Genomic DNA, 27,533 nt, shown 5'->3' on the forward strand with positions numbered 1-27,533 from the left:
TACTGTATAACATTATCCAACAGTTATTACAAGTGTGCTGCCCTCCACAGGCAGCAGGGATGAAGTTCATGTGATAGATCAGGAAAAAACAGGGTCTCAGAAGCTTGTTGGGGGGGGGGGAGGGGTTGTTGGATTTGGGGGTGAAGGGAGCTGCTTGGCCAGTCCAGAGGGGCTGAGAGTTCAGAGGTCAGACGTTGTTGGGGGCGGGGCTAACATTTTTCAGGTTGTTGAGCTCCAGCTCCAGCTGGCGTATTCGCACGTCCTTGGTGGTCATCTCCTCCTTCAGCTTCCGCAGCTCGTCCTGCTGCCGGAAGAACACCCGCAGGAGCTACGCAGAGTCAGTCAGTCAGTCAGTCACACACACACACACACACACACACACACACACACACACACACACACACACACACACACACACACACACACACAAGCACACATTACAAACATTTTGTAATCAGTACAGGAAGCGGTGTCAAACTTGCATTATTCACATATCTCACTACATTACTGCACTCAGTGCACTGCACCCATAAACTCATTTCTCCAACACCTCTAGCTTGGTTCACTTCATGGATCAGTCTGGACTTCCACTCGACCCTAGTCAATTTCCACAAATTAGAACGTAACCGAGCCAATCAGGGATCTGTGCCGTAGTTAACGACATAACCGGCCAATCAGGGACGCTGCTGGCAAACGAGTAATGGCGTCTCCCGAAGCAATGAGCAGTATCGTTAACGTTACACACAGCCATAAAGTGCAGTTATTGCAGTAATGAACTCGATAACAATTAATCAAGAACAAGAGTATGGGGAGGTACGGTGGTGCAGTGGTAAGCACTATCGCCTCACAGCTCGAAGGTCGTGGGTTCGATTCCCACCTGGGGACGAGGTGAACGCTGAAGGAGTGCGTGCCCGTCCGCATGTCCTCGAGTGCCCACCGCCCGGGTGGGGTCGGCAAAATGCCCTTTCTGTGTGGAGTTTGCATGTTCTCCCCGTGCCTCCCGGGGGTTTCCTTCATATAGGAACCCCCTTCACAAAAACATGCAATATCCTGGTTGCTAATGTGGTTCCTCCTCTGATCGTTAAGGGCGCCTGTTCAGAGGGAGGGGAACTGGTTGGAATAGCGTGAACCTCCCACGTGCTATGTCCTACCGGTGAAGCTTCCTCTGTCAGGTGAAAAGAAGCGGCTGGTTGACTGCCCATGTCTCGGAGGAAGCATGGAGCCAGTCTCGGCTCTCCCCAGATCGGCAGAGGATGGAGTAGCAACCAGGATTGAGAAATCAAATGAGCACTAATGGGGGATAAAATGGGATAAAAAATCGGGGGGGGGGGGGGGGGAAACAAAAAAAAACAAGAGTATGCATCAGCAGAGTTTCTCGGCAGAAAATACGTTTTTGCCGTTCTTCCAACTGGAATTAGATTAGATTTACCGACGCTGATTGGCTGAAGGAGTTGTCTGTCAAGGCAAGTACTCCCGCCCACGGAAATGGCTGAGAGCGGCTGGAAGTGCGGACTGATACGTAGAGAGAAAGAGAATGATCAGGAGGATGGTTTTTACCAGGCTATTTATTGTACATCAATCTATTCCTGAATCAGCATCCAGTCATTGACCCATCTATTAATGTACACAGCCAGAATCCTTCTATCCATCTGTCCATCCCTCCCGCTTTCATATCTCCACGCCAGCCCTCCTGGTCTTCACACACGCTCACCTCGTTCTCTGTCCTGGGCGGGACGTTCTCCAGCAGGTCGATGCCGTTCACCACCATGCTCTTCTTCTCCTTGGCGGGGGCTTTGAACACCAACTGGTTGGGCCGCTGGTAGCCCTCCTTCAGGGACATCAGCACCGGGTCTGTTTGCACAAGAGGAGCAAACATGGGAACACGAAGACTCAACGACAAGGAGAGCGACATCTTCCAGTTAGTTACCACAAGAAGTAGTGGAATTACAGTAATGCATTACTTAGTAACTAGTTACAACACTGGTTACAAGTAAGCACAGCAACATTAGAATGGGTGATCAGTGATGGGAAGTAACTAAGTACAAATACTTCCTTACTGTACTTAAGGAGGATTTTCAGGTATCTGTACTTTACAGTATTTATTTTTCAGACTTTTTACTTTTACTCGCTACATCTTAACACAAATATCTGTACTTTCTACTCATCATCATCATCAAAAAGGGAGCAAGTGGGCTCTGTTTGTCTGTTTGTTTGTTTGTTTTTAATTTTTGTCCCACTGATGATGTCACAATATCTATGACATCATCATAGAGCTGCAGGGCGGGCGAGGCCATGTAGCGGCCGAGCCTAGGAATCGAGCGTGCCAAGTAAAGATGTACATGTTCTAGATGGATGATGTCGCCAGTGATGTCATTCGAGCAATTGTGATGTCATCAGTGACGTCACTCAAGCAATTGCGATGTCATCAGTGATGTAACTCGAGCGATAGTGATGTCATCAGTGAGTGATGTCATCAGTGATGTCACTCGAACAATTTGTCCCTTCATAAAGCCTGTTTGAGACGCAGCGACAGACGTGAAGGAATGGCTACTCGAGCAGAACGTGACGATGGGCAGCTCCATGGTGCCGCCTACGCAGGAGACCTGGACAGACTCAGGACCCTGATGCAGAGAGACCGCTTCAGAAGGTGGATCAATGAGGGGAGGATTGTGGAGTACTACGGACAGAGCACCCCTCTGGGGATTGCAGCCAGGCGGGGTCACGCTGCCTGTGTGGCCTACCTGATCACCCAGGGAGCCCAGGTAGACCTAGCTGATGCCTTACAGTACACGCCTCTCTACTGGGCCGTGGTCCGCGGTCACCTGGACTGCGTCCGGATCCTCCTGGAAGCCGGGGCCGACCCCATTGGAAGCATAGCCTCGCACACCCCGGTCTACGAGGCTGCCTGGGCGGGCAGGCTGGACATACTGCAGGAACTCATCAGGTTCCATGTTACTGTTAACATGGACAGCGATCACCTCACAGACTCTCCTCTCTACATCAGCGCCGTCTTGCACAACCTGGACTGCTTCCGCCTGCTGCTCCAGGCTCCTGCTGGCGTTCTGACCCGTGACGTGGCTTCTCGCCTGCTGGATGTGGTGTTGGAGAGCGGGTGTGATGCGGCCTTCGTCCAGCTGCTCCTGGACCACGGCGCCGATCCGACCCTGGTGACCTTGGAGCAGGCACAGCTGGAGGAGATGGCGGACCCCGAGGCTCTCAGGTTCTTTCTGGAGGCCAAGAGATGCCCTCTGGCCCACGTGTGTCGGGTCCGGATCCGCCAAGCATTGGGCACACATCGCCTGAACCAAGTCCACTCCCTACCACTAACACACGTAATGAAGGACTTCGTGCTCCACCAAAACTGACTTACAGGACTGTCCATTTATTAATTTAAATTTCCTATAGTTCTTCAGTGACTGTGTTTCAAACCAGGACCAGAGATTAAGTGATGTCTTAAGACTAAATTTCAAGCATGAAGATTATATCTGCAGCTAACGCCCAGTTTTAGGTTATATCACCCCCATGCTGTGCACACCCCTTTCATTCAGGTTGCATAACTCCATTTGTGCTGCCTTGTTAGTCAGTTAATTGTATCTTGTTTTAGCACGCTCTGCTGGTGGTTTTGTATAATTTCACATTTCATCAGTCAGTCATGTGACCTGTGTCTCTAGCTGATGACATCATCCAAACATCCAAACATCATCCAAACGTTCAGGTCTTTGAAAGCATCGTCTTTGCTGTGATCTTCATCGCTGAAGCAGTTGTTTTCGCCCCACCTCCTCCCCTGCCACCACCAACGTCATGACCCCTGAAGAATTCCCTATGGGGGGATTCTCTATCCTATACATCACTGACGCTCTCCTCTCTCATCTCAAGAGGAGCGTCATCATATCATGGAGTCATACGCCAAACTGAATTTGTCTATTTGTTCATTAAAGTTTATTGAACCTTCTTACTAGTCTCTCATGATTGAAATAACATCAGCATACACCACCTGTAGCCAATCTTACTACTGTAATTGGAGAGCTGGGGGTCCCAAGACCCTACTTTGAGAACCGTTGTCGTACACAGTATATACTCTCCTTTTCCTTCACATGGGTTGATGGTGGACAAAGGGGGGTTGTGGCTGAGATGTTGCTGAATGAACCACCATGGCAACATCAGTCCAGTGTGTGTGTTTACCTCTGTCGATGCCACTCAGCCACTCGCCGGCCGATTGGGCAGGTTCTGTGCCTGCTGTCATGGGGTAGATGTCCTCCTGGTACGTATCTGACTGGAAACCAGGAAACACACACACAGCGTGCTTTCACTACAGACTCTTTCAATCAATGCATGTCCTTATTTGATGATAAGAAAAGGCTTGCATCTGTGAGTTCCACCACAGCTGTGAGTCTAGAGCGGAAGATCAAAATTATTACAAATTATTACAAATGACTTAATAATTACTTTGCCATGTGTGGGGATTTCTGGCTTTCAAAAACTCACTTTCTGCCCTATACTCTCAAGGCAATAAAAGTCAGAAATTGCATAATGACTAACTGAACCCCAAACCCATATCTGTCGAAAGTTGCTGGAATTGTCATCTGCTATAGAGAGCCAAAGTGGAACGTCACTTCCTGCTTCAGCACTGTAACAGAGATTTTCATCCGCCATTTATTTTCCCATAGACATTTTGTAAAATGCTTATAAAAATAGTTTTACTTGTTCAAACAAAATGGTTCAGATATATTTGGAAACAGGAGAGATCGCATAACATTTCACTCGCACCAAAACGTAAAAGAAATGCGGGTATAAAGAAAATATTTTTTCTATGTTGTTGTTTTTTGGTGAAATGTTCTATGGTCTCTCCCGATTCTAAATATAGCTGAACCGTTTGGTTTCACCAAGTAAAACTATTTTTATAAGCATTTTACGAAATGTCTATGGGAAAATAAATTGCGGAAGAAAATCTCTAGTACAGTGCTGAAGCAGGAAGTGACGTTCACTTTGCCTCTCTATTGGGTTTTCTTTGGTGCCAGGTGTTGTCACCACCTACAGAAGGTAACATCACCCTGGTACCAAAGTTTGGGTTAATAGTGTTTGATACATTACGGGGTATATTGCTTATTATTAAATTAAATTAAATTAAATTAAATTAAATTAAATTCAGTATTTCAGTCCCACTGACCCTCCTTGGCACGATCATGGAGATGGGCTCGATCAAGCCCTTGAGGGTGACCAGCTTGTAGAAGCGGTACACCTCGCAGGCTGCCACGTCCAGCCCGTGCTTTGGCATCACACCTGAGGACAGGAAGGAAAGGACGTGAAGATAACATGACAACATGGAATCCCTCCACACAATCCATGGCATACCCTGAGCCAAATAAAGGAGAGAAAAATATGAACCAGGCAGCAATGTGACCTCATATGTTTGATCTATTCTATTTGAATGTGCATCTGCTACTGAGGGATATGCAGATCAGGTAAATGTGTTATTTCTTTATTTAGCTTTTAATCATTTTATTCTGGTATTCCTTTCACCCATGCAAGCCACTTTTAGAACAAGTACCCTGGCACCCCATCCAAGTCATTCCCCTCCATATAGACATATCAAAAGTCTGCTTAATGAGGTGGTTGGGAATGGGATCTCTCTCCAGTGATCAACACATGACTTACCCAGTCCTTTCTGCGGCGCAGGGGACCTGAACTCCATGAGATACTGAAGGTAGGGCTTCTCTGTGGTAATCTCAAAGTAACGGATGTTGCCGTCCCCCTGCCAAGGCAGCAGAACGTGGCTTTGAAACATGAAGGTTTCTTAATGCTCCAAACACAGCCTCATCTTATCTGACAGCGCCACCGGGCAGGGCAGAGCTGCAGACGAGGATAGGCTAGTCCTGGATTTCATATGAACCCATCCTATTTTGTAATAAATACGACCCACATCAATTTCACGTAGAAGCATGACACCTTACAACTTCTAAATATACATGGGGGAAAAAATGCCTTATGACTTTTGGCACCGTCCAGTAGGGGTGCTCCGATCCGGCTAAGCCACGATCCGATCCGATTCCGATTCCTGGGGTCACGATCCGATTCCAGAATCGATTCTCGATTCCAACGATTCTCGATTCCAGAATCGAGAATCGATTCTCAATTATGTAGTTTTATATTGCAATAACACACAAAGGTAAATATAAGACAAAAAATGACAAATGTATTAATGCTGAACTTCAAATTCAACTTCTGTATTACAGTCAGGGCCTAAATTCATTTTGCAAACTAGGGGGGAATTCCCCCCTTATGTTCTTCAGATAAAATGGATTTATAGGCTGGGGGGGATCTGTAGACTTTTGGGGGGAATACATTAACCAGAGTTCTTAAGTGCAAGAGGTGGTGGCACCGTGGCAGTACAGTACACAAATGACATGAACATTTGGACACTTATTCAGCCGGTATCTTGCATGTTGCGTTCAGGTGCACTGTAAAAAAAAAAAAAAAAAAAAGATTTTAAGAATCGATTCTTGGGAGTTTGGAATCGATCCAGGAATCGTGGCATTAAGAATCGCGATCCTTTCAGAATCGATTTTTTGGAGCACCCCTACCGTCCAGCAGGCCTCTTAAGAGTCTTAGGGGACATTCACACCAAAAGCATTTTTTTCAGTCAGAACGATTTGAAAATCATGTTGAGAGAGCGCTTCCATTGTGCACAAAACACAGCGCACGGAGCGTTTTTTTACGCTCCGTTTGTTTTCCCCTGTAGGCGCGTGCAGTACGGATCAGAACACAACGACCACACGGACGGTAGCCAGCTGGTTTTGTCTGTTTGATGTTGTTCACTGTCAACATGAAAGCCAGATTATTGCCAATTCTGGCAGCAGCCGAGGTTGAAAATCCCTCGGGAGGAGAAAAGGTAGGAGGAGTGAAAAAGACGATCAGGGCGCTTTTTCCTCTAATGTTCAACTTTGTTCAGCTTTAAAACGTCCACAGCGCTCCTCCAAAAACAACAGACGCCACCAGCGCTGAAACGCCAGGTGCGTTCATTAAAAGAGGAGCACGTCTAGCGCGTCCTTACATAGAGAATGAATTGCAGAAAGACGCTGGCAGCTCCAAAAACGCTTTTGGTATGAATGTCCCCTTACCTGTGCTTTCTGTTGGAGTTTACTTATTGTTTTGCTTAAGTCTTTTGGGCTGTTATTATTATCCATTAATTATTATTTTATTCCCGTTTTTCATTTTTTATGTATTGTTCTGTTTGAAATAAATCTTTTCAATGTGTGTGTGTGTGTGTGTGCATAATGTGACATAGTGGAAGTCCTGACCTTGCCTGCCAGGTACAACATGTGTGTGTCAGCATCGTAGAATGGGAAGAGCATTCCTGAGAGTCCGTCTATCTCCTCCTCAACAATTGGCATGGACAAGTCCTCCTGGGAAGAACAACACACACACATACTGTACAGTTACACACACACACGTCGTACGCACACACACACACACACACACACACACACACACACACACACACACACACACACACACACACACACACACACACACACACACACACACACACACACACACACACACACACACACACACACACACACTCCCCTCCCACATAGAGCTCAACAGTCACGTGACTTTCCGTGATGTCTCTCAGTCCAGAAGAGAGTTCCCCATTCATTTCCTCCATAGATATATCCTTATAGACATTATATTATAAGGATATTATACATCCTTATATATCTCTATTATATTTAAGGATTTATAGATAAATCCTTATATAATGAGTTTTAAGGCTGGAACCAAGCCAACCCGTGACCGACTGAATCACCTGCTGAAAGCAACAAATAAAAATGGGGAAATCGAAAATCCAATTCCAACTCGTTTTGATTTTTTGTTTTTGCTGGTAGTTTGATGGTCACTCACGATTCAGTAGGTCGCTGGTTGGCTTGGTTCCAGCCTTAAAACTCTATAAAGGACTTTATACAACGGCTCTCTCAAATCAAGCAATCTGATTGGTTCACAGCCATTGTATAATTCCAGTAACCGAGTTCAATGGGTTATTGGTTGCCATGGCAACTCTCTTACTAAAAGGCAGCGCTGCGCTCGAGCCAAACAGCTTTCTCCTGATCTGCTGTATGGAGGGTCACTAGTCCTTCAAGTCTTGTACAATGAGTCATTATGGACGCATGATGGCGCAACTCTCTTACTAAAAGTACCTCAAAAACAAAATGGCGGAGACAGCTTTCAGATCCTTGTGAATCGATCTTCGCTTATAACTTTACTAATACTTCGCAGAAAATGATGTTTTGTACAAGAATAGACGCGGGCTAATGTCTTAACCCCTCTCTCGCGCGCCCTCACTCTTAACCCCGCATTTCTAAATAAGACGTAACGTTACTTGGTGTCGGCATACGGCTCTGGTGTCAGGCTTTGCAAAAAGCTCTCAGCTTCTCAGCAAGCGCCAGGATTGGCCAATGTCGACTTCAGTCTCCAGAACGATCCAATCAAATCACCCGCACGTCTATCTTCTTGCTAGAGGTCCCGCCTTACAGTAGTGTTTCAACTGACTCTATCAGTAGCCAGTCGGACTTATAGTCGGACTTATAGTATTATTATTATTATATTATTATACTTGGAAACCGTTTTATAAAAGCAATATAGCACTCGAGCTGCGCGGCTCTCATGCTATATTGCTTAAATATAAGTATAAGTATAACTATATAAGGATTTTTCAAAATGTCTATGGAGAAAATGAATGGGGAATTCTCTTTCAGACAGGGTGACGTCATGTGACTGTTGAAGCTCTATACGCCTATCTCACATTACACCCAAAGCAGCCATTTTGTGTCGAAAATGCAGGAAGTAACACGACATAAAAAATTAAACAGCGTGCTGCTGACGTCAATTCTAGATACAATTTATATCAGCAGCATGACCATTCACTTTTATATGGTGTAACGTCCTGCATTTTTTCGACACAAAATGGCTGCATGTGAAACGGGCGTATTGTAAGCATCAGCCATGTGGTTGGTTTAGTCTGACCTGGTCCCAGAGGGCGATCTGTCGCGTGTTCCAGCGAGACACTCCTGTGGTCACCAGCCTCTTCATGTTGCCCAGGAACACCACGCGGTTCACGCGGTGGTTCTTACAGCTGGCATGCTGGTGGAGCACGAGGCACACACACAACCACACTTTAACAATACATATTATATTATAATAATATAATAATATACCAGGTTAAGTTAAGTTATCCTTTATTTATCGCCTTGGGGAAATTCATCCTCTGCATTTGACCCATCCTCTACTAGGAACCTTCCTAGAACTAGGAGCAGTGGGCAGCCACAGTGCAGCGCCCGGGGACCAACTCCAGTTCTTTTGCCAGTACCTTGGTCAGGGGCACCGACAGGAGTCTTAACCCTAACATACATGTCTTTCTTGGATGGTGGGAGGAAACCGGAGCACCCGGAGAAAACCCACACGAACACGGGAAGAACATGCAAACTCCACACAGAAAGGACCTGGGACGGACCGGGGTTCGAACCCGGGACCTTCTTGCTGTGAGGCAACAGTGTTAACCACTGAGTTCATTCTCCCTCCCGATGCTATCATTTATTCAGGGTTGCCACTCTTTTAGTAATGATAGTTTTTAAGGACAAATTATTTCAAAATTACAGGCCAATCATTCACAGAGATGTTCACACGTAAGTCCTCAAATGCAAATGTGTTTCCAGTCATCCAGATCAGAATGAATAATTAACACTTAACACAAACTCAAAGCAATCTTGAAATCCTCAGCATTGCTGCTTGTAGCCTTCGTGGAGAGTGGAGAGTGAGACTGATACTAGTGTAGATAGGAAGGAGGTGTAAAGCTCAGCCCAGCAAAGTTGAGATGACGGCGCGTACGAGGCTCAAACACAGAGATTCCGGTAGGCTAAATTCAGCCTACCGGACTTAGATAAATCCATGTACCTTCAAGTGCTCGATTTCTTCTTTTTAAAGCACTTGCAAGCACCTTCCAGGCCCGTGGCAATAACCCTGTGTATTTATATCATTTTCATCATCATCATACATCACAGAGAGAATATGTGACAGCTTAGCATGAGCTGGACTCACACCATTTCCCAGGCAGGTTGGCTTCAATGAATAAAAATTCTATATTAGCTTTAATAGAATATATTCACTTTAGAACACAGTGCTAAAAGGTTGCTCTTCAGGGTAGCTGTAATCATTTCACTATTTTATTTTCAATTTTGCTAACACAGTCCTAAACGATATTTTTTTTTTATCATGAATACAGTATGACCAGAATTTTTTTCAGCCTTTTAAAAGAAAATTCAATAACTCAGGTCAGTGTCTATTAATGAACTTGTGTGACTGACTGGACACTTTGCAAACTGGACACGATAATTTTGAATGAATGAGTTCAAATAATTTGCGGCTTGTTCCTGCAAATGAGACGAGCTGTAGAAGTAGAATTTTTGATTATTATTCACATCTGATAATAATAAATAAATAATCAACAATATCTTCAGAAGCAGCAATGTCATGCAGAATATAATGAGCTCTTACAGCTGTCATTATGGTGTGCGCCTACACACTTATATGCATACATACATATGTTGTATCAGCCTCCACGCTCCGCCCCCTTCCAACAGGAACCCCTCTCCCTCTCACCCCCCCCTCCCCCACACAGGATGGCAAAGGCGGGTCCCGCCCTACTCTGCCTCTGATTGGCTTACCCTGATATCTATGGTGTGTGTGTGTACACTGCACACTTAAACGTGTTGTACAGTATCAGCCTCCCCCCTCTTCCAACAAGCCCCCCTTCTCCCTCTCACAATATTTTGTGTGTGTGGCATGACTCTGCCTCTGATTGGCTTAAGCCTTACCCCGATATGTATTTTACCCTAACCAATCATCACTCCTCATTCCTAAACCCAACCAATCATCACTCCTCATGCCTAAACCCAACCAATCATCACTCCGTCCTCATGCCTATTGCCTAAACCCAACCCATCCTTCATCCTAGGAAAAATGAATGAATGAATGAATAAATAAATAGATAAATAAATAGATAAATAAATAGATAAATAAATAAATAATAATCGCCTCCCTATCATCGCCCCCCTCACCTGAAGCACTCTCCCGGAGCGCGGCTCAATGACGCGCAGCTTCTTGTCCTTGCAGCTGGTGGCCAGCAGGCTGCCGTCCGTGTTGAAGGACATGTTGAGGATGACGTCGGTGTGGCAGTCGATCATCTTCACTGGCTCCCCGATCTCCAGGTTCCAGATCAGGATCTGACAGAGTCAGGGGGGATTGTTTGAACACTGTTAAAGTAGGTTTTTAGGACTGTAAAGTAGGACTGTTTTTTTTACACTTAAAAAAATTGCATTCTGAGCTCCTTTTGTTGTTTGGTGGTGTATTTCTTCTGATTCCTGTGGACATCAGGATTTTTGCAGCATAACTACAGTGACATTTGATAGCAGAAAATGTTATGCTATTTAATGCATCAACAACAGTAATTGTCAGTCCCTCAAAATGAAACAGCAAAGCCTTCCTTCCAGAGCCGCCATTTTGTATCAATGTTCAAAAGTCATATATTGGGAAAAGCATCATAGTAGAAGAGGCAGAGAGACAATAAATGTCTCCACAGACAGCAGCCTCAATAGACCAGAATGCAATGCAGTCACAAGACATGTTGAGTTTTGTTAGTCAGCAGTTCACCAGCTAGCTGGCTAGCTACTGTACTTACAGTGTGTACAGTATATGCCCACAAGCCCAGCTTTTTATTGAAAGCAAAAGTCCACACCCATTCGGCCAGGGTTGTGGAAGTGCATTCTGGGAAATGTAGGAAATCACTATAAGGAAGGTTGAGGGAAAGTGGTACACCAAACATTTAAATTGCAACACTTCACCACCACAAAATAACAGAATAGACACTACACTCTGTGTGAGTGTATCTGAGGGTACATTTCCTTCAACCCACATTCAATGTTAAATGATTGTGTTGGCTGTCTTAACCATGCCAGCCTAGCCTATACTGCATTGATGTGAGCGTGCGGTGTGCAGAGAGCGTGCGGTGTGCAGAGAGCGTGCGGTGTGCAGAGAGCGTGCGGTGTGCAGAGAGCGTGCGGTGTGCAGAGCTCCTGAGCGTGCGGTGTGCAGAGCTCCTGAGCGTGCGGTGTGCAGAGAGCGTGCGGTGTGCAGAGCTCCTGAGCGTGCGGTGTGCAGAGAGCGTGCGGTGTGCAGAGCTCCTGAGCGTGCGGTGTGCAGAGAGCGTGCGGTGTGCAGAGAGCGTGCAGTGTGCAGAGAGCGTGCGGTGTGCAGAGAGCGTGCGGTGTGCAGAGCTCCTGAGCGTGCGGTGTGCAGAGAGCGTGCGGTGTGCAGAGAGCGTGCGGTGTGCAGAGAGCATGCGGTGTGCAGAGAGCGTGCGGTGTGCAGAGAGCGTGCGGTGTGCAGAGCTCCTGAGCGTGCGGTGTGCAGAGAGCGTGCGGTGTGCAGAGCTCCTGAGCGTGCGGTGTGCAGAGAGCGTGCGGTGTGCAGAGAGCGTGCGGTGTGCAGAGCTCCTGAGCGTGCGGTGTGCAGAGAGCGTGCGGTGTGCAGAGAGCATGCGGTGTGCAGAGCTCCTGAGCGTGCGGTGTGCAGAGAGCGTGCGGTGTGCAGAGCTCCTGAGCGTGCGGTGTGCAGAGAGCGTGCGGTGTGCAGAGAGCGTGCGGTGTGCAGAGAGCGTGCGGTGTGCAGAGCTCCTGAGCGTGCGGTGTGCAGAGCTCCTGAGCGTGCGGTGTGCAGAGCTCCTGAGCGTGCGGTGTGCAGAGCTCCTGGCATAGCACCTTGTAGTCGTAGCCGGCGCTGAAGAGGATGCCGCTGCTGGTGGGGTGCCACTCGATGAGGCCCACGCGTCGGCTGTGTCCGTACAGCTCCAACACCGCCTCCGTCATGCTGCGCCTCAGACCGCCCTCTGGGATCTCCCATACCCGCACCTGAGCAACCACACACAGGCTTACACAAGTCACTTTGGAGGTATTTACATAGACTTACATACTGTACATTCCCTGCATTCTTAGAAAATAAGGTTCATTAGGGTTCTATATAAAACCTAAGGTTCTATATAAAACCTAAGGTTCTATATAATTTACCAAAGAACCCTTACGTCTAAAAAGGTTCTATACAATTTCTGTAAGACTTCAAAGAACCCTTCTTCTTCTTAAGGTGTCGACTTGGTGGACCCCAAAGGTGGACCCCAAAGGGTTCTATTTTTAAAAAGTGGTTCTATATAGAACCCCAAAATGGTTCTATAATGTTTAAAAGGTGGTTCTATATAGAACCCCAAAATGGTTCTATAATGTTTAAAAGGTGGTTCTATATAGAACCCCAAAATGGTTCTATATAGAACCCCAAGGGTTCTTTTAAATGAAAATAGAACTACATAGAACCATTTGAGGGTTCCAAATACGTACCAAGCTATAGAACCCTTAACGGTTCCATATAACACCACTTCTTCTAAGAGCGTGGAGATTCACCCTAACCCTAACCAACCACTACTTGCCTAAACCTAACCCTAACTAACCATTAGCTAACCCTAACCTTAACCCCTGACCCCAAAATCCGCTTTTTACCAACTCCAGTCACCTGGTCTTAAGTCGGGTGTGTGTCCCCAATTTTGACTCAAGACAAACACGCACGCGCACGCGCACACACACACACACACACACACACACACACACACACACACACACACACACACACACACACACACACACACACACACACAGAAAGGCATTTTACAGTGGTGAATTATTAATGTAATGTATGTAATGCAAAAGGCCATGCCCACATGCCTTTCATAGCATATTAATATGACGGGCAGATTATCTTTTGCATCCATCTCTCAACCACTATCAGTATTACGATATCGAGAGACCTCTATGATCAGAAATAGCACACATGCTATCACGCTAGCCCTCGTGGATTAGGCTGGATTACAGCTATGTGTAGTAGAAGCTCTGTGCTGTGTAACCAGAAGTGAAAGTGCTACAGTATACACGACACAGAGCCATGACGTTACTGCAGTCAACAGAGCAACGCTAACAGGTGGCACACAGAGACACAAAGGAACAATTTAAAAATACCTCGTACTAACCAGGGAATATCTTACTATGTAGCATGTAGCATCTGAGAGTGAGAGTAAATGTAATAGTGATAATGATTTGATAGTGTGTCTGTGATGATGACATTTCTGCAGTCAGAGCAAGTGGGGGGTTTGTGCCTTGCTCAAAGGCATTAGGGTCATCGGCCATTTTTTTTCTTCATTTGGGGCCGTTGGCCCATAACAACAGGGGCTACAGCAGCTGCCGGTTGCATTCCAATCACTAGCTTAATGCTCTCTGGGTAGATTCAGAGATGGAACCAGTGACCTTCTGGATCTAACCTGCCTCTGTGCCCTCTAAGTCAGCAGTGACACAACCCATAAAAATGAAGGACAACAAAGTACTTATGATTTCAGATCTATGTCTCCCATTCTCCAAGCCCTGAAGTCATGACACGACCTTGTAAAAATCATCTTGCATCCTGACCTACATGTACACCAGGCTGAGAACCACTGACCTGGATGAGCCCAGCTGCTCACCACATTTTAGAATGAGTAGAAGACAGACATATTTTTCTATTTACCGAACTGTCTTCAGAGCAGGATGCTATGATGTTTTCAAAGAAGGGATTCCACTTGATGTCCAGCACGTTGCCTTGGTGGCCACACACCTTCGGGTGGTGAGGGTCTATGCGGCCAGCCTGGAAGAGAGGGACACAAATGTGTTATTTTTCCATTTTCTGTTTTAGGATACCTAAAAGTAAACGATAGATTATACTATAACACATTATAGAATAGAATCGAATCGAATCAAATAGAAAGCAGTGATAAGAAAATAAAACACAATGAATTTGACATCACATATGCAATCAATAATCAGCATTCATCGAGCTTCACTGATGGTGGACCAAAGATCTTCTAAGCTCCTTTTGATGTCAACATTAGAGACCTCATCTAATAATGGCATACCGGTAACGGCCAGACGGCAAACAGGTCAAACACGTCACTGAGTTGATTTGATAAATCCACAGCAAAACAGGCCTCTGACTGGACCTGGAGTCCAGAGGCAAGAGGATGGCTACTGTAATAACCCACATTGTCCACAGTGGGGCGCTGGCCCATAACAACGACAGTCAGCTGGTGGAAGCCTCTTTTCTATGTCGGTCATGATGTCGTCAATGTTTGATGTCCCTTCAAATCCACTGGCCTCCTTTTGATTATTTCCTCCTGAGATTTGGCTAAGAGCTTCAGGTCTGCGAAACCCTGGGTGTGTGTGTGTGTGTGTGTGTGTGTGTGTGTGTGTGTGTGTGTGTGTGTGTGTGTGTCTGTGTGTGTGTGTGTGTGTGTGTGTGTGTGTGTGTGTGTGTCTGTGTGTGTGTGTGTGTGTGTGTGTGTGTGTGTGTGTGTGTGTCTGTGTGTGTGTGTGTGTGTGTGTGTGTGTGTGTCTGTGTGTGTGTGTGTGTGTGTGTGTCTGTGTGTGTGTGTGTGTGTCTGTGTGTGTGTGTGTGTGTGTGTGTGTGTGTGTGTGTGTGTGTGTGTGTGTGTGTGCGCGCACGTGTGCATGTGTGTGTGTGTGCTCGCGCATGTGTGTGTGTGCGCGCACGTGTGCATGTGTGTGTGTGTGCGCGCGCGTGTGTGTGGTGGTTCACACGTGTCCTCGCTGAACCCTGAGGTGAGGAGGATATAATAACACAGATTGAAACATCACAGCGGACATTGAGGCTGTTATCGTGTCACTTCCTGGTGACAGTAACTACTAACAAGTCCTCTGCAGGCGTACAGAACGACACGGGCACGATCATTAGGCTTTCCACCTCGAACAATTAAAAACGCAGCATTTAAAATGCAATCGCAATTAAAATGTGCAGTCACACATCATGACGGGCCCTCAAGCAGAGCTCATATTTGTGCTATTTTAACTAAGGCTACATCTGATTTCCCTTGTGAAGCTTAGAATAGGCGAAACAGGCTAATAGGCCAGTGCTTCTCAAATGTTTTCACATGAAGGACCCCTAAACTGAGATTAGACCACGGACCCCCATTTGATAGGATTTTGTCCCACGGTCCCCCATAATAAGATTGATGCTTTTAGATGTTTTATTACAGAAAGTGTATAAAACCCATGACCAAAATAGTCATTGTGTTACTTAGGAATGGAATTATAGCGAAAATAAATGACATCCCCAAGGACCCCTAGGGGGGTCCCCGGACCCCCATTTGAGAACCACTGTAAATAGAGCATTAGACTTTTCGACAGTGAGTAGGAGGTTCAAGTAGTGCTTCAAAATCTTAATAACATGAGATAGGAGGGATGACTGGTTTAGTTGGCAACAAATACCTGATAAATAAATAAATAAATAAATAAATAAATAAATAAATAAATAAATAAATAATCAATCAATCAATCAATCAATCTGTTGGTAACCACAGGGTTCAGGGGTCCACAAGGTTTTTCCCAGGAGGGTAATGAAAGAAGAAATAAACAAAACGCTGTTATCTTTCCATGACAAAACAACACACTACTAACTCCAAACCAACCTTACTGACAGTAATCAGGCTGATACCACTGACGTTCTATAGGTACCGTATCACTAGCCAGACATCAGCCCTGCAAGAGATGCGCGTTATGGCTCGTCTGGCTAAAATGTAAAATCATATTTGAAGGATGGGGTTGTTAAAGAAACAATAAAACTAAAATGAAATTTCCACGATACTTCAAGGTTACAATCATAAATTTACGACTTGTGTCTTTTCCTCTATTCCGCCACCGGTGCCAATATTTCTCCTCAGGAGACATGCTACGGGCTACCGTAGCGCGGCTGCCTGCTGATTCATAAGACTGACTGAGTAATAAATCCACGCCGAGCAGCTCATAAATAGACTCTGTGGCGGGCGGGCTGCTCCCATATGGCGGCCGGCTATTATTCATTAAAGTAAGAACCTGCTGAGTCATGCTCATTAAGTTGAATTGATATTCTGCTGTGATTGGATCGGGCGGTACCGCTCCACTTCAGACGCACATGTGGCCTGGCTGTGCTGTGCTGTGCAGGCAGGCAGCCTGCGGCGCTGTCCTGGCCTGGCCCGTCTCAGCGGATCCCGGCTGACACGTGCGCTCATCTCTCGTGGTCAGAAGAGCTTCTGTCCTCTATCTCAACATCCTATCTCAACATCACTGCCCCCAGTAGGAGCTGGTTTGTAATCGACTCAGATAGTGATGGCTTGACTGAATGGTTATGGAAAATGCAATACTGTATATGACCATATGGGGGGGGGGATGCAGAAGGGTTCAGGTTCAGCTGTAGGTTACTGAAGCATATAAGCAGTCTGAACTTGCTGCACAATATGAGCGAGCAGCATTTTGGTAAACAAACCGCGTCACTGGGTGGCAACGGCAATGGAACCCTATGGAGCCTGAGCTTTGAGTGTCTGACTCTAGCCGGCCGACTCTGTTTACATTTTAAAAACGACGACAGTTCACACAACTTTAACACGACATGCATAATATTATACATCAAACTCTTGAGCTAATTCTGCTCTCACTCAGAATGTCAAAATATAAGCGATGTGATGTATAGTTCTTGAGATATTAACGTTTGTTTGGCACAACTCGTACTAGTTAACTGCCGTGGGGTTCCGCATTTCTGGGTGGCAAGTGACGCCACGCTGATTCGTCCTATAACCTGTGACTGGAAATTTGATTTATACCAAAATTTGTATCATAGCCGACTGGACTATTGGCCTTGACGGAGGTCTGTGCTCTGTAGTTTGTTACTGTGTAGTATTGATATTATTACCACTGTGATCAAAGTGGAACGTTTGCAACAGTGCACACTTTAACACTCACCACCACTCACTGTAAATAACCATCTAGGACTTCATTTCATCTTTTTACAGTGTATGTGTGGGAGACCGTTACAGACACAGACACAAAGCCAGCGCAAGGTTAGAAATTGGGAAAAAATAAGACCAAAGATGTCACGACGAGCAGCAGAATGAGTGGGCTATCACAAAAAAAAGCACATAACTGCAAACCCCACATCCACTATTATCTCTCTGCTCAGACTCCTTCTTTGTCTCAAAATAATCACAGGAATATTTAATTTCCCACAAGGTGATCCTGACCTTATGCGTCAGTCTGTGTGCCAGGTGGTGCCAGTTGGTAGTCCTGCCACCGTTCACGCTGGTGGGATTGTCTAAGGGGGGCTACCATATGGCCGTCTCACTGGCTGTCATCGTCACATGTCATTAGCCCCGCCCACCACCGCACGTTCTGTGTGTTAACGGAACAAGAACAGCTCAAGCAGCAGAAGGATGCAGGCGGCAGAGATCGCAAACTGAAAAGGAGATTTCTGATTTTCTTTATTTCAAACTTGACTGAAAGAAAATATATACAAGTTAACTTTCCTCTCCTTTTGTGTCAGTTTGCCGTTAGTGATCTCTCTCTCTCTCTCACACACACACACACACACACACACACACACACACACACACACACACACACACACACACACACACACACACACACACACACACACACACACACACACGCACACGGCACTCCACAGACCATGCGTCTGATGACCGCTTCTGCCAAACAGGGCAGACGTCAATTAATTGATTTTCCGCTGGTTAAATTGTGACTGTTGACATCACCGTGGCAACGGGCATGCCACGCCTCCTTCTATTGAACACGTCTTCTCTTTATGCATTGTGCTGTACGGTCTACTTCCTGTATTCTGCTTCCATGACGCAACTGTAGCCTTTAGTTTGACACTCTGCGTTTAGGCTTTAAAGGTACATTCAGCGATGTTTTTGTGTTAAAATAAGTGTTAAATGGCTCTATATTTTCTGACAGCAATGACTAAAATAGAGTGTTTGGTCAGTGACTTGAAACCCTCAACCCCCCACTGTCCTCTATCTCTCTCCTGTAGTCCTGCAGGCAGGGCGGACCTATTTCCGCAACCATAAGTCGTAGAGACTCAAGGATGGCGGCGTTGGATTCGGGGTGAAAAAATACATATAGTCCCTTTAATAAGCATCGCGATCCGACCTTCAGTTTCCCAGAAAATGTCAACTTTTCTCTGATTGGATAAAAATTGGCGCCGACCTCAAACGATCCAATCAGAGATGACAAAAACATCGCTGAATGTACCTTTAACGCGGTTCGAAGGTTAGCTGTCAATATAGGAAATGTTAAATCTGTGCACTATGAATGTGTGTATTGACAAATGTAAAGGTATCATGTCTTTCCAGTGTAAATGCATCATCACATAGAAATGAGCTAATTTAGTGCTAATTTAGTGCTAATTATAATAATACAATTTGCACTAATGGGGGTTAAAAAATCTGGGGAAAGAAATGAGCTAATTTGGAAGCCCCCGAAGATCTACCACACTTAATCTTTTACAAATTTCACCGAAAAAGAAACAACCGTTTCCACATCTTTACCCTTTTCTCCACCTATATTTCAGTCTAGCGGTTGTGACTTTGACTCCGCAGCACCAGCACGCTGCAGACAATGTGACTCTGTGAGCAGGTGCATCATGCTAATGTTGTCCCCGGTGTCGTACCGAGAGTCCCTGGTGTCATCAGAGTCCCTGGTGTCATCAGAGCCGGAGTGGGCTCACATTGTGAAGGCCTTGAGGGTCGAGAGCAGAGGATACTGCAGTAGCTGCTCATTCTAAAAGCGTCCGGTCAGCAGAAACGTGAGGAAATGCTTCGGAGCTGTTCTGTCACTATGAGCAATCTGATCCACGCGTGATCTTTGGAGGGGGTCAATGACAACAGAAGACAGCCCGAAAAATAATATAATAATACAATACGGTCAGTGGCAGAATTATTAGAATTAGAGTTTAGAAAGATTTTTTTTTTATAGTCGGATCAAGTTAATTGCTAATAAACATATCTAGACTACACATTTATTTTGATTATTACTTTCATCTCGTTAATTCATCCAAATAAACATATATATAGCTGCCTTTGGGATAATGACTGCATTAAACTGCCTTTTTGCAACTGGGTTTCTAACATATCTAAACATATCATCAGAAACACATCATACTTTCCCCCCGTATCTTAATTCTTTATTCTTTATTATAAGGACAAAATCCATTATTCAGTATTATTGTGGTGTCCTTTCTATTCCAAGCAAACCTTTTGTCTAATAAGTGTAGTAGCACTTCCAGAAAGTTGGGCATTCCCCTCCGACGCTGCAGTCCTCCTCGTATTCGCAACAAATTCAAAACAAAGCCTGTTAGTAAGTATCCTAACTCAGACCTGGGTGTGTTACTTGTTGCAGCCTCATTTGAAAATATTAACAGTCAGGTTTGGGTCAAGCAGTGTAGGTAGATCATTGTATAGGTTCTATCTGTATAAGAACAAAAAAAGTCTTTGCTTCAGACACACACACACACACGCACACACACACACACGCACGCACACACACACACGCACGCACACACACACACACACACACACACACACACACACACACACGCACACATGCGCACACATGCGCACACACACACACACACCAATAAATCTGTCTTTTTCCATAGTTGACCGCTATAGCTATAGCCATGATGATGTCAGTTTAAGCTCGTAAAGTGTAGCCCAGTCTCCTGGACACAACAGCGGAAGAGCTCAGCTCAGTGAATCGGCTACTTCTGCCTGCTTGGCAGCCAGGAGCCTCTGAAGAGCCTTGTTGGCTGAGTCTCTCTTAAAGAGGCAAAGGAAGGCAGGAACGTTTGTGATTCCTCAATTAGAATTCAAAGTGTCGTTTGTTGAAATGAGATGGTTAGCATTGTGTCGCCTCACGGCAGCAAGAAGGTCGCGGGTTCGAATCTCCACCCCCGGTCCTTTCTGTGTGGAATTTGCACGTGTTTCCTCTGGGTGCTGCGGTTTCCCCCCACAGTCCAAAAATATACTGTGTTTGGGTGGTATCGTAATCTAGTAAAATGTGTAGTATGTGTAGTATGTGTGTGTAATCTATGTTATGTGTAGATGGGTGTAGTATATGACTGTAACGATGCAATGTAATTTAAGCCCTTTCAGACATGCTTGTGATAAGGGGTTATAAACATAACTGAAAACTCCCCCCTTATTACTGACATCATAACCACCACCTGCTCCCTGGATCCCCCTCCCCACCACTCTGACCAAGGCCTGCCTCCCCGCCCTCACACCCCACCTCACTGCCCTCTTCAATCTGTCACTATCACAATACAAGGTCACGTTCCCTCTGGGTCTAACTCACCGCTGTCACTCCCATCCTTAAAAAAGCGCAGTCTCGATCCAGACAAACTCTCCAACTACCGCCCCATCTCAAACCGACCATTCCTCTCTAAAGTCCTTGGACGTTTTGTCCCCGCCCAACTTCATTCTCACCTCCAGGCCAACAACCTGGATGAACCCCTCCAGTCTGGCTTCTTCTGCCCACTTCACAGCACAGAAACTGCCCTGGTCAAAGTCATCAACCATCTCCTCATCTCTGCACATTCAGGGGTCCTCAACATCCCACATAGCAGCGATCTTCTGACTGACACAGCTAAAGGTCCTTACACATCAAGAGCGATGCGAATATACGGCACGAAATTACGATGCGAGTTTTGACCCACCTTGTCAATCACAGTCAGCCACAGATGTGTACACGTCGGAAGCGAATTTCTGAAAAATCGACCGTGGTTCGAAAAAATAAACACCGCAATAACGCTCAGCGAAACTTCGCCGTTGGTATGCAGCACGGTTGCATTAACTGATGCAGATTCGGAAAATATTATTGACGTGCGAATTAATCGCACGGAAAAAACGCTCCCGATGTGTAAGGACCTTAACACACAAAATCCCAACATTCATTCAGGCACTGGCACACTCAGCAGCAGAATTCAAAACAATACTGGGACTCCCCAAAATAATTACCAACACCAACCACTAGGCTATACACATACAATTAGCCGAAAGCAAGTTTTCAGTTAAATGCAAGTTTGTAAAACGTTTTTCCCAATTGTTAAAAGACAAATGTACTATCTGCATAATGACTCATGATGAGACGCTTAAAAACTCGTCATCGCCCATATTTAAATCAGGAGTACTTATGCGTACTGTATTTCAGCAGTTCCCAACCTATTCCGACTCAGCACCACACAGAAATCAGAAACTAAAAGTGAGGGGCCTGTCTACAATAGGCTAATTAACAAATATCACCATTCAGCCTAGAAATACTGAGATATGGCTTTCGGTCCATATCGCCCAGCCCCACTCTCTGTAGCTTTGCAGAAAATAAAGTTTTCCTTTTCCAAGGAAGTATAGGTTGAGGCCACATCTCGTCATAGACGCTGGTTTAGCTGGCTCAGCCTTGCTGGGGGCGTGGTCAGGGTGGGGTAAAAACCCCCGTTCTATCCATTCAGCAAAGTTAGAATTGAGCTGATAGCCCAGCCCAGGCAGACACGATCGGGGATTTAACCACCGCAGTAAACGCACATCTGAGCAGACGTCTTGTGTTCTGCTCTAGAACCCCCGAACCTGTGGTTTAGAGCCGCAGCACCGTATTTGGTGAGTCAGCCCATGAGATATATGGGCGGGTTTACCCCACTCGCGCGCCAGCCGTTTAACATTTTGTGGGCGTTCCAAGACATGCGGACTTGTCTCTATGTGAAAACTACACATTTTCCATTACAACAATGCAATTTTGCAGTAGCCTATTTATGGGCAATATTACCATGCCTGTTATGTGTTCCTATTACAGTAATTCAACATTGTTACAACTTTGGCTTCAGCTCCTGGCTTGGAGATAAAAGACCGGGCACGGTTTGCACTGGCAGGAGGGCCTGGGCTGAATTTGTGTGTGAGACCAGCTCTAAATGCAGATCTTACACTCAGTGCTGTGTGGTCAATGAAATCAGAGGCATTGCATGTGTTGACTCACTGATGTAAAATGACTAAATGTGTGTTACGCTCACGTCTATACGACATACAACTCGATGTGTATGATTTGTTCTGGACAAACAGGAAGTTGAGTGGCATTTGAAACACATGTACAATAACACATAACTATAACTACAGAGGTTAGTGTTCCGAGTCAGCGTCAGCGTAAGAAAATCCACAGGCATTGTTATTATCATTTCTGACCCAGCTCCACACAGCAGCAAACTGCCAATTTGCATATCAATATAAGCTACAGTCTCTGCTCACAGCGGAGGGAAGGGGGGCTACGCTGTGTGTGGGAAGTGCCGTGATAATCAGACCTCTCTGGATGAGACAAGCAAGGAGAGTAAACCATCAGCTGTACCAATGTATTGCCAAATGCTTTGGGATTCAACACGTTATTGTTTCCGCACGGTCCGAAAAAGTCGACATGGTGGTGAGGCAGAAATACTACAGTACTGTATAAGGTTTCTTTATGGAAATGTTCCCAACACAAGCTGTCAGCTCCGCGGCTCAGTAAACGCTCTGCGCTTGTCGTTTGAATAGTGCGTTTGTTGAAAGTCGCTCTGCGTCCCGGTTGAGTTAAAGGAGAATTTCGTTTTTTTTTTAACCTGGACCCCTCTCCTCACATTAATTATGATCTGACGACTCACCCAGCGATCTCCGCGGCGTTTCTGGCCGTCCTAGCGTTGTTTTGAGATCAATAGCGTCCAAGCCAGTCGTAAAATGGAGCTCTGAGGGGGCCAAGTGGCAGCCTGTCTTTCCTGCATCTAAATAGCCAGTTTTATTCCCGTTTTCGCCACATATCGTCATAATCTCATCCCGCAACAACCACCAGACTGTAGTTGGCCAGCCGGCAGGAAAGTATCGCGGGACTTGACGAGACTTGGTGACCGAGATCACGAGTGAGGTAATTTGATCCCTGGGAGACTCCAGGGAAACAGCCCGGGAGGAAATATCAGTCTGGTGGTTGTTGAGGGATGAGATATGTGATGATATGTGGCGAAAACGGGAATAAAACTGGCTATTTAGATGCAGGAAAGACAGGCTGCCACTTGGCCCCCTCGGAGCTCCATTTTACGACTGGCTTGGACGCTATTGATCTCAAAACAACGCTAGGACGGCCAGAAACGCCGCGGAGATCGCTGGGTGAGTCGTCAGATCATAATTAATGTGAGGAGAGGGGTCCAGGTTAAAAAAAAACGAAATTCTCCTTTAACCAGAGATTACTACAGGCAGGATGTCCCGCCCCCGTGTTCCTGTCCCGTGTTCTGGTCCGCAGTGTTTTCGTTCCCCCATAGAAATGCAGCAGTAGGCAGCCTTTAACCTCGCCAGTCGCTACCAGTTAGGGAAAAAATAAGAAGCATGGACATACCAAACGAAAGTATTCAAAGAAGTACTTGAAGAAACGTTGCCGGTTCCATAACATCACGTCTGTATGGAACGCAAGAATTGAATATTTCCCTGAAGCACAGCACTTTGGTTCCTACGTTCCGCCCATAGCCGGAAGTCTCGGAGCGAGGCTTTTCCATCCAGACTACGGTTGAGTGGAGTTTGCCCTGTTTAAGCACAGTGATTGGCCTGAAGTTCCAAACACCGCCCAGCCCCGGAAACTAGTGCCCATCTCTCGAAGGCGCTTTTGGAAAACCCTGGTCTAATGATGCTGATCTTACCTGGGCTACAGGGACGACGATGAAGGAGCCTCCACCGGCGCTCTCCGTGACAATGGCCAGGTACTTGGCGTTGACGGCGCAGAAGTGGTTGTCATGGACGTTCTTGGTGATGGGGATGCCGTCGAAGCAGTGCTCCCGGTTGGCCACCTTTCCGTACACGTTTCGAAACTTGGAGCTTCGGTAGGTCGGACGCCATGACATCTGAGGGACAAATCACACAGCGAGGGGAAACATTTAGACTTCCCGCGGTGCCTCAATAAACACAGTTACACTGAGGCAATGACAACATTTCTTTGTTTTCCAAGCTGCTTTTACCATATTGTACATGGGCCAACTTATCTAGGCCATGGATCTGCTATGATGTTTATGTAGACTAAACGTTAATATGAGCTTTAACAGGACATCCTGACAGAATACTTGCTCTTCTACACCATAGAGACACTGCATGAAATAGGCCACGCCCATCACGGGGGAAAGCTCTCCATTCACTTCCACACACCACATTTTCCTTGAATTAAACATAGCTAAAAGCTGTTGTGTGGTGGGCTGCACAGACAACAAATGTAAAAAAAATCACCAATTCAAGTCTTTTGTACTCCGGAGCAAAACAAGGAAGCCGTTGAGAATTGGCGAGAAGAAAAATGTAGATCCAGCTGTCAAGGAAGTAAGTTGGAGTGTTCATCTTCCATATATATGATCTTTGTGTGCAACACGTGACATAGGAGAACGCCAGGATTGGGGGGGGGGGCTGAATGATGACGCGCTCCACAGTGTCTCGATGAGGAAACTACACAGAGATGTCCAGTAGCTAACATGCTTACTTTTGTGATCTGCTACTGCAAGTGTTCCCACATAATAATTGACATTGTGAGCAGTTAGACTAAAATACATTGAACCGCTAACCTAAGCTGGTAGTATCTTTCAATATGAAATGAAATGACGCTCTGAGGGAAACTTCACATTCATATCAGCGTTGTTAGAAAGTGGACTAAGATGCACACATGATGAAAATAGACAGTGTTTTGCCAAAACCCTCACCCACCACCCACCCTCCACCCAGGCCCCCACAGTGACAGGGCGGACTGTACCACCCAGGCCCCCACAGTGACAGGGCGGACTGTCCCATCTGTGCCGACATGATAAGAGTCACAGATGCATCCAAATTGGTCACGGGTGCGAGACCTGGTGAAGTGTGAAAACTGCTTTGACACGTTTCATTTTTCAAGAGGGGAAATGCAAACGCAAAAGCACTTTCTTTCTCTATCACACGCGAGAATTCAAATGATTCTTACAAATGTCTTTATCGCATCTGGTCCCACCGCAGTGATTAATCTCTGACCGACACGTCCAAATATGTTCTGTCCTCTCCCACGCTATTTTGGGACACAAGTGCCTCGTTCAGCAGAGGAGCAGCCATAGATCACGACCGCTCCACCACACAACACAACACAACACAAGGGGAAGTGGTTGGACTTGTGACATAAGAAATTCACTTTTATTTGTTAAACCCGCCACAAGAATGTGTTGATGGGCTTCCTGCTGTGTTGGTATGGCGTCGGCCACAGGACGTCATGTGACTGACATGCTACTGCCCTTCCTCTATTCATCTTCATCACTTCTGGAATCTCTCTCAGCCGCCGCCGAACACGACATACAATCGGGAGACATCTTCGGAATCCAAATCGGGGTTTTGGACCAGCGACCATCCCAGGGCTATAGACCATGGACAGACTGTATCAGGGCTATAGACCATGGACAGACTGTATCAGGGCTATAGACCATGGACAGACTGTATCAGGGCTATAGACCATGGACAGACTGTCTCAGGGCTATAGACCATGGACAGACTGTCTCAGGGCTATAGACCATGGACAGACTGTATCAGGGCTATAGACCATGGACAGACTGTATCAGGGCTATAGACCATGGACAGACTGTATCTATAGACCATGGACAGACTGTATCAGGGCTATAGACCATGGACAGACTGTATCTATAGACCATGGACAGACTGTATCAGGGCTATAGACCATGGACAGACTGTATCAGGGCTATAGACCATGGACAGACTGTATCAGGGCTATAGACCATGGACAGACTGTATCTATAGACCATGGACAAACTGTATCAGGGCTATAGACCATGGACAGACTGTATCTATAGACCATGGACAGACTGTATCTATAGACCATGGACAGACTGTATCTATAGACCATGGACAGACTGTATCTATAGACCATGGACAGACTGTATCTATAGACCATGGACAGACTGTATCTATAGACCATGGACAGACTGTATCTATAGACCATGGACAGACTGTATCAGGGCTATAGACCATGGACAGACTGTATCTATAGACCATGGACAGACTGTATCTATAGACCATGGACAGACTGTATCAGTTCATGGCAGGAAGTGGCGGGAGAAGATTTATGACCCGTGTCACATCAGTGGCAGCGGCGCCCGGATGACATCATCAGCCGATCCTCTATGCAGCATTGTTCTGTTGGACTTGGACGGGGCTGAACTGGCCCGGGCCCGGGAGTGCTGTGTGTGTGTGTGTGTGTGTGTGTGTGTGTGCGTGTGTGTGTGTGTGTGTGTGCGTGTGTGTGTGTGTGTGTGCATGCTAATAGAAACGTTCCCAAGAAGAAGACCATCCCGCCGCCATTGTCATTCCCTGCGACTCTCCCAAACCACACTGGAGGAAGAACAGCATCCCATCATCGTCTTCATCACTCAGCTGTGGCCACGCTGCGCCGTTACAGCGCCACCGCTGCAGGACCACTGGTATTACAGGAAGCCAGACATACGGGCAGGTTTGTGTTTTGACTCTCGTACGAGGGGGGTTGTTCTTCTTCAGATGGTCT

General features: G+C 46.1%; 1 protein-coding gene across 1 annotated transcript in view; it reads right to left on the reverse strand.

Moving 5' to 3' along the window:
* Window positions 1–27,533, reverse strand: part of coro2ba (coronin, actin binding protein, 2Ba) — a 418,611-nt gene continuing 391,078 nt past the window's right edge. Inside the window, exons 2-12 of the mRNA XM_083653095.1 lie at window positions 24,664–24,864; window positions 14,653–14,769; window positions 12,813–12,962; window positions 11,115–11,279; window positions 9,025–9,141; window positions 7,299–7,403; window positions 5,656–5,752; window positions 5,168–5,280; window positions 4,183–4,273; window positions 1,712–1,851; window positions 1–328 (exon numbers count right to left, since the gene is read on the reverse strand). Coding sequence (XP_083509221.1) covers window positions 188–328; window positions 1,712–1,851; window positions 4,183–4,273; window positions 5,168–5,280; window positions 5,656–5,752; window positions 7,299–7,403; window positions 9,025–9,141; window positions 11,115–11,279; window positions 12,813–12,962; window positions 14,653–14,769; window positions 24,664–24,864 — 1,437 coding nt within the window. The 3' untranslated portion in view covers window positions 1–187. The remainder of the gene's footprint in view (window positions 329–1,711; window positions 1,852–4,182; window positions 4,274–5,167; window positions 5,281–5,655; window positions 5,753–7,298; window positions 7,404–9,024; window positions 9,142–11,114; window positions 11,280–12,812; window positions 12,963–14,652; window positions 14,770–24,663; window positions 24,865–27,533) is intronic.

This window comes from Poromitra crassiceps (genome assembly GCF_964638095.1).
Source record: "Poromitra crassiceps genome assembly, chromosome: 16".
Classification (NCBI taxonomy): Eukaryota; Metazoa; Chordata; class Actinopteri; order Beryciformes; family Melamphaidae; genus Poromitra; species Poromitra crassiceps.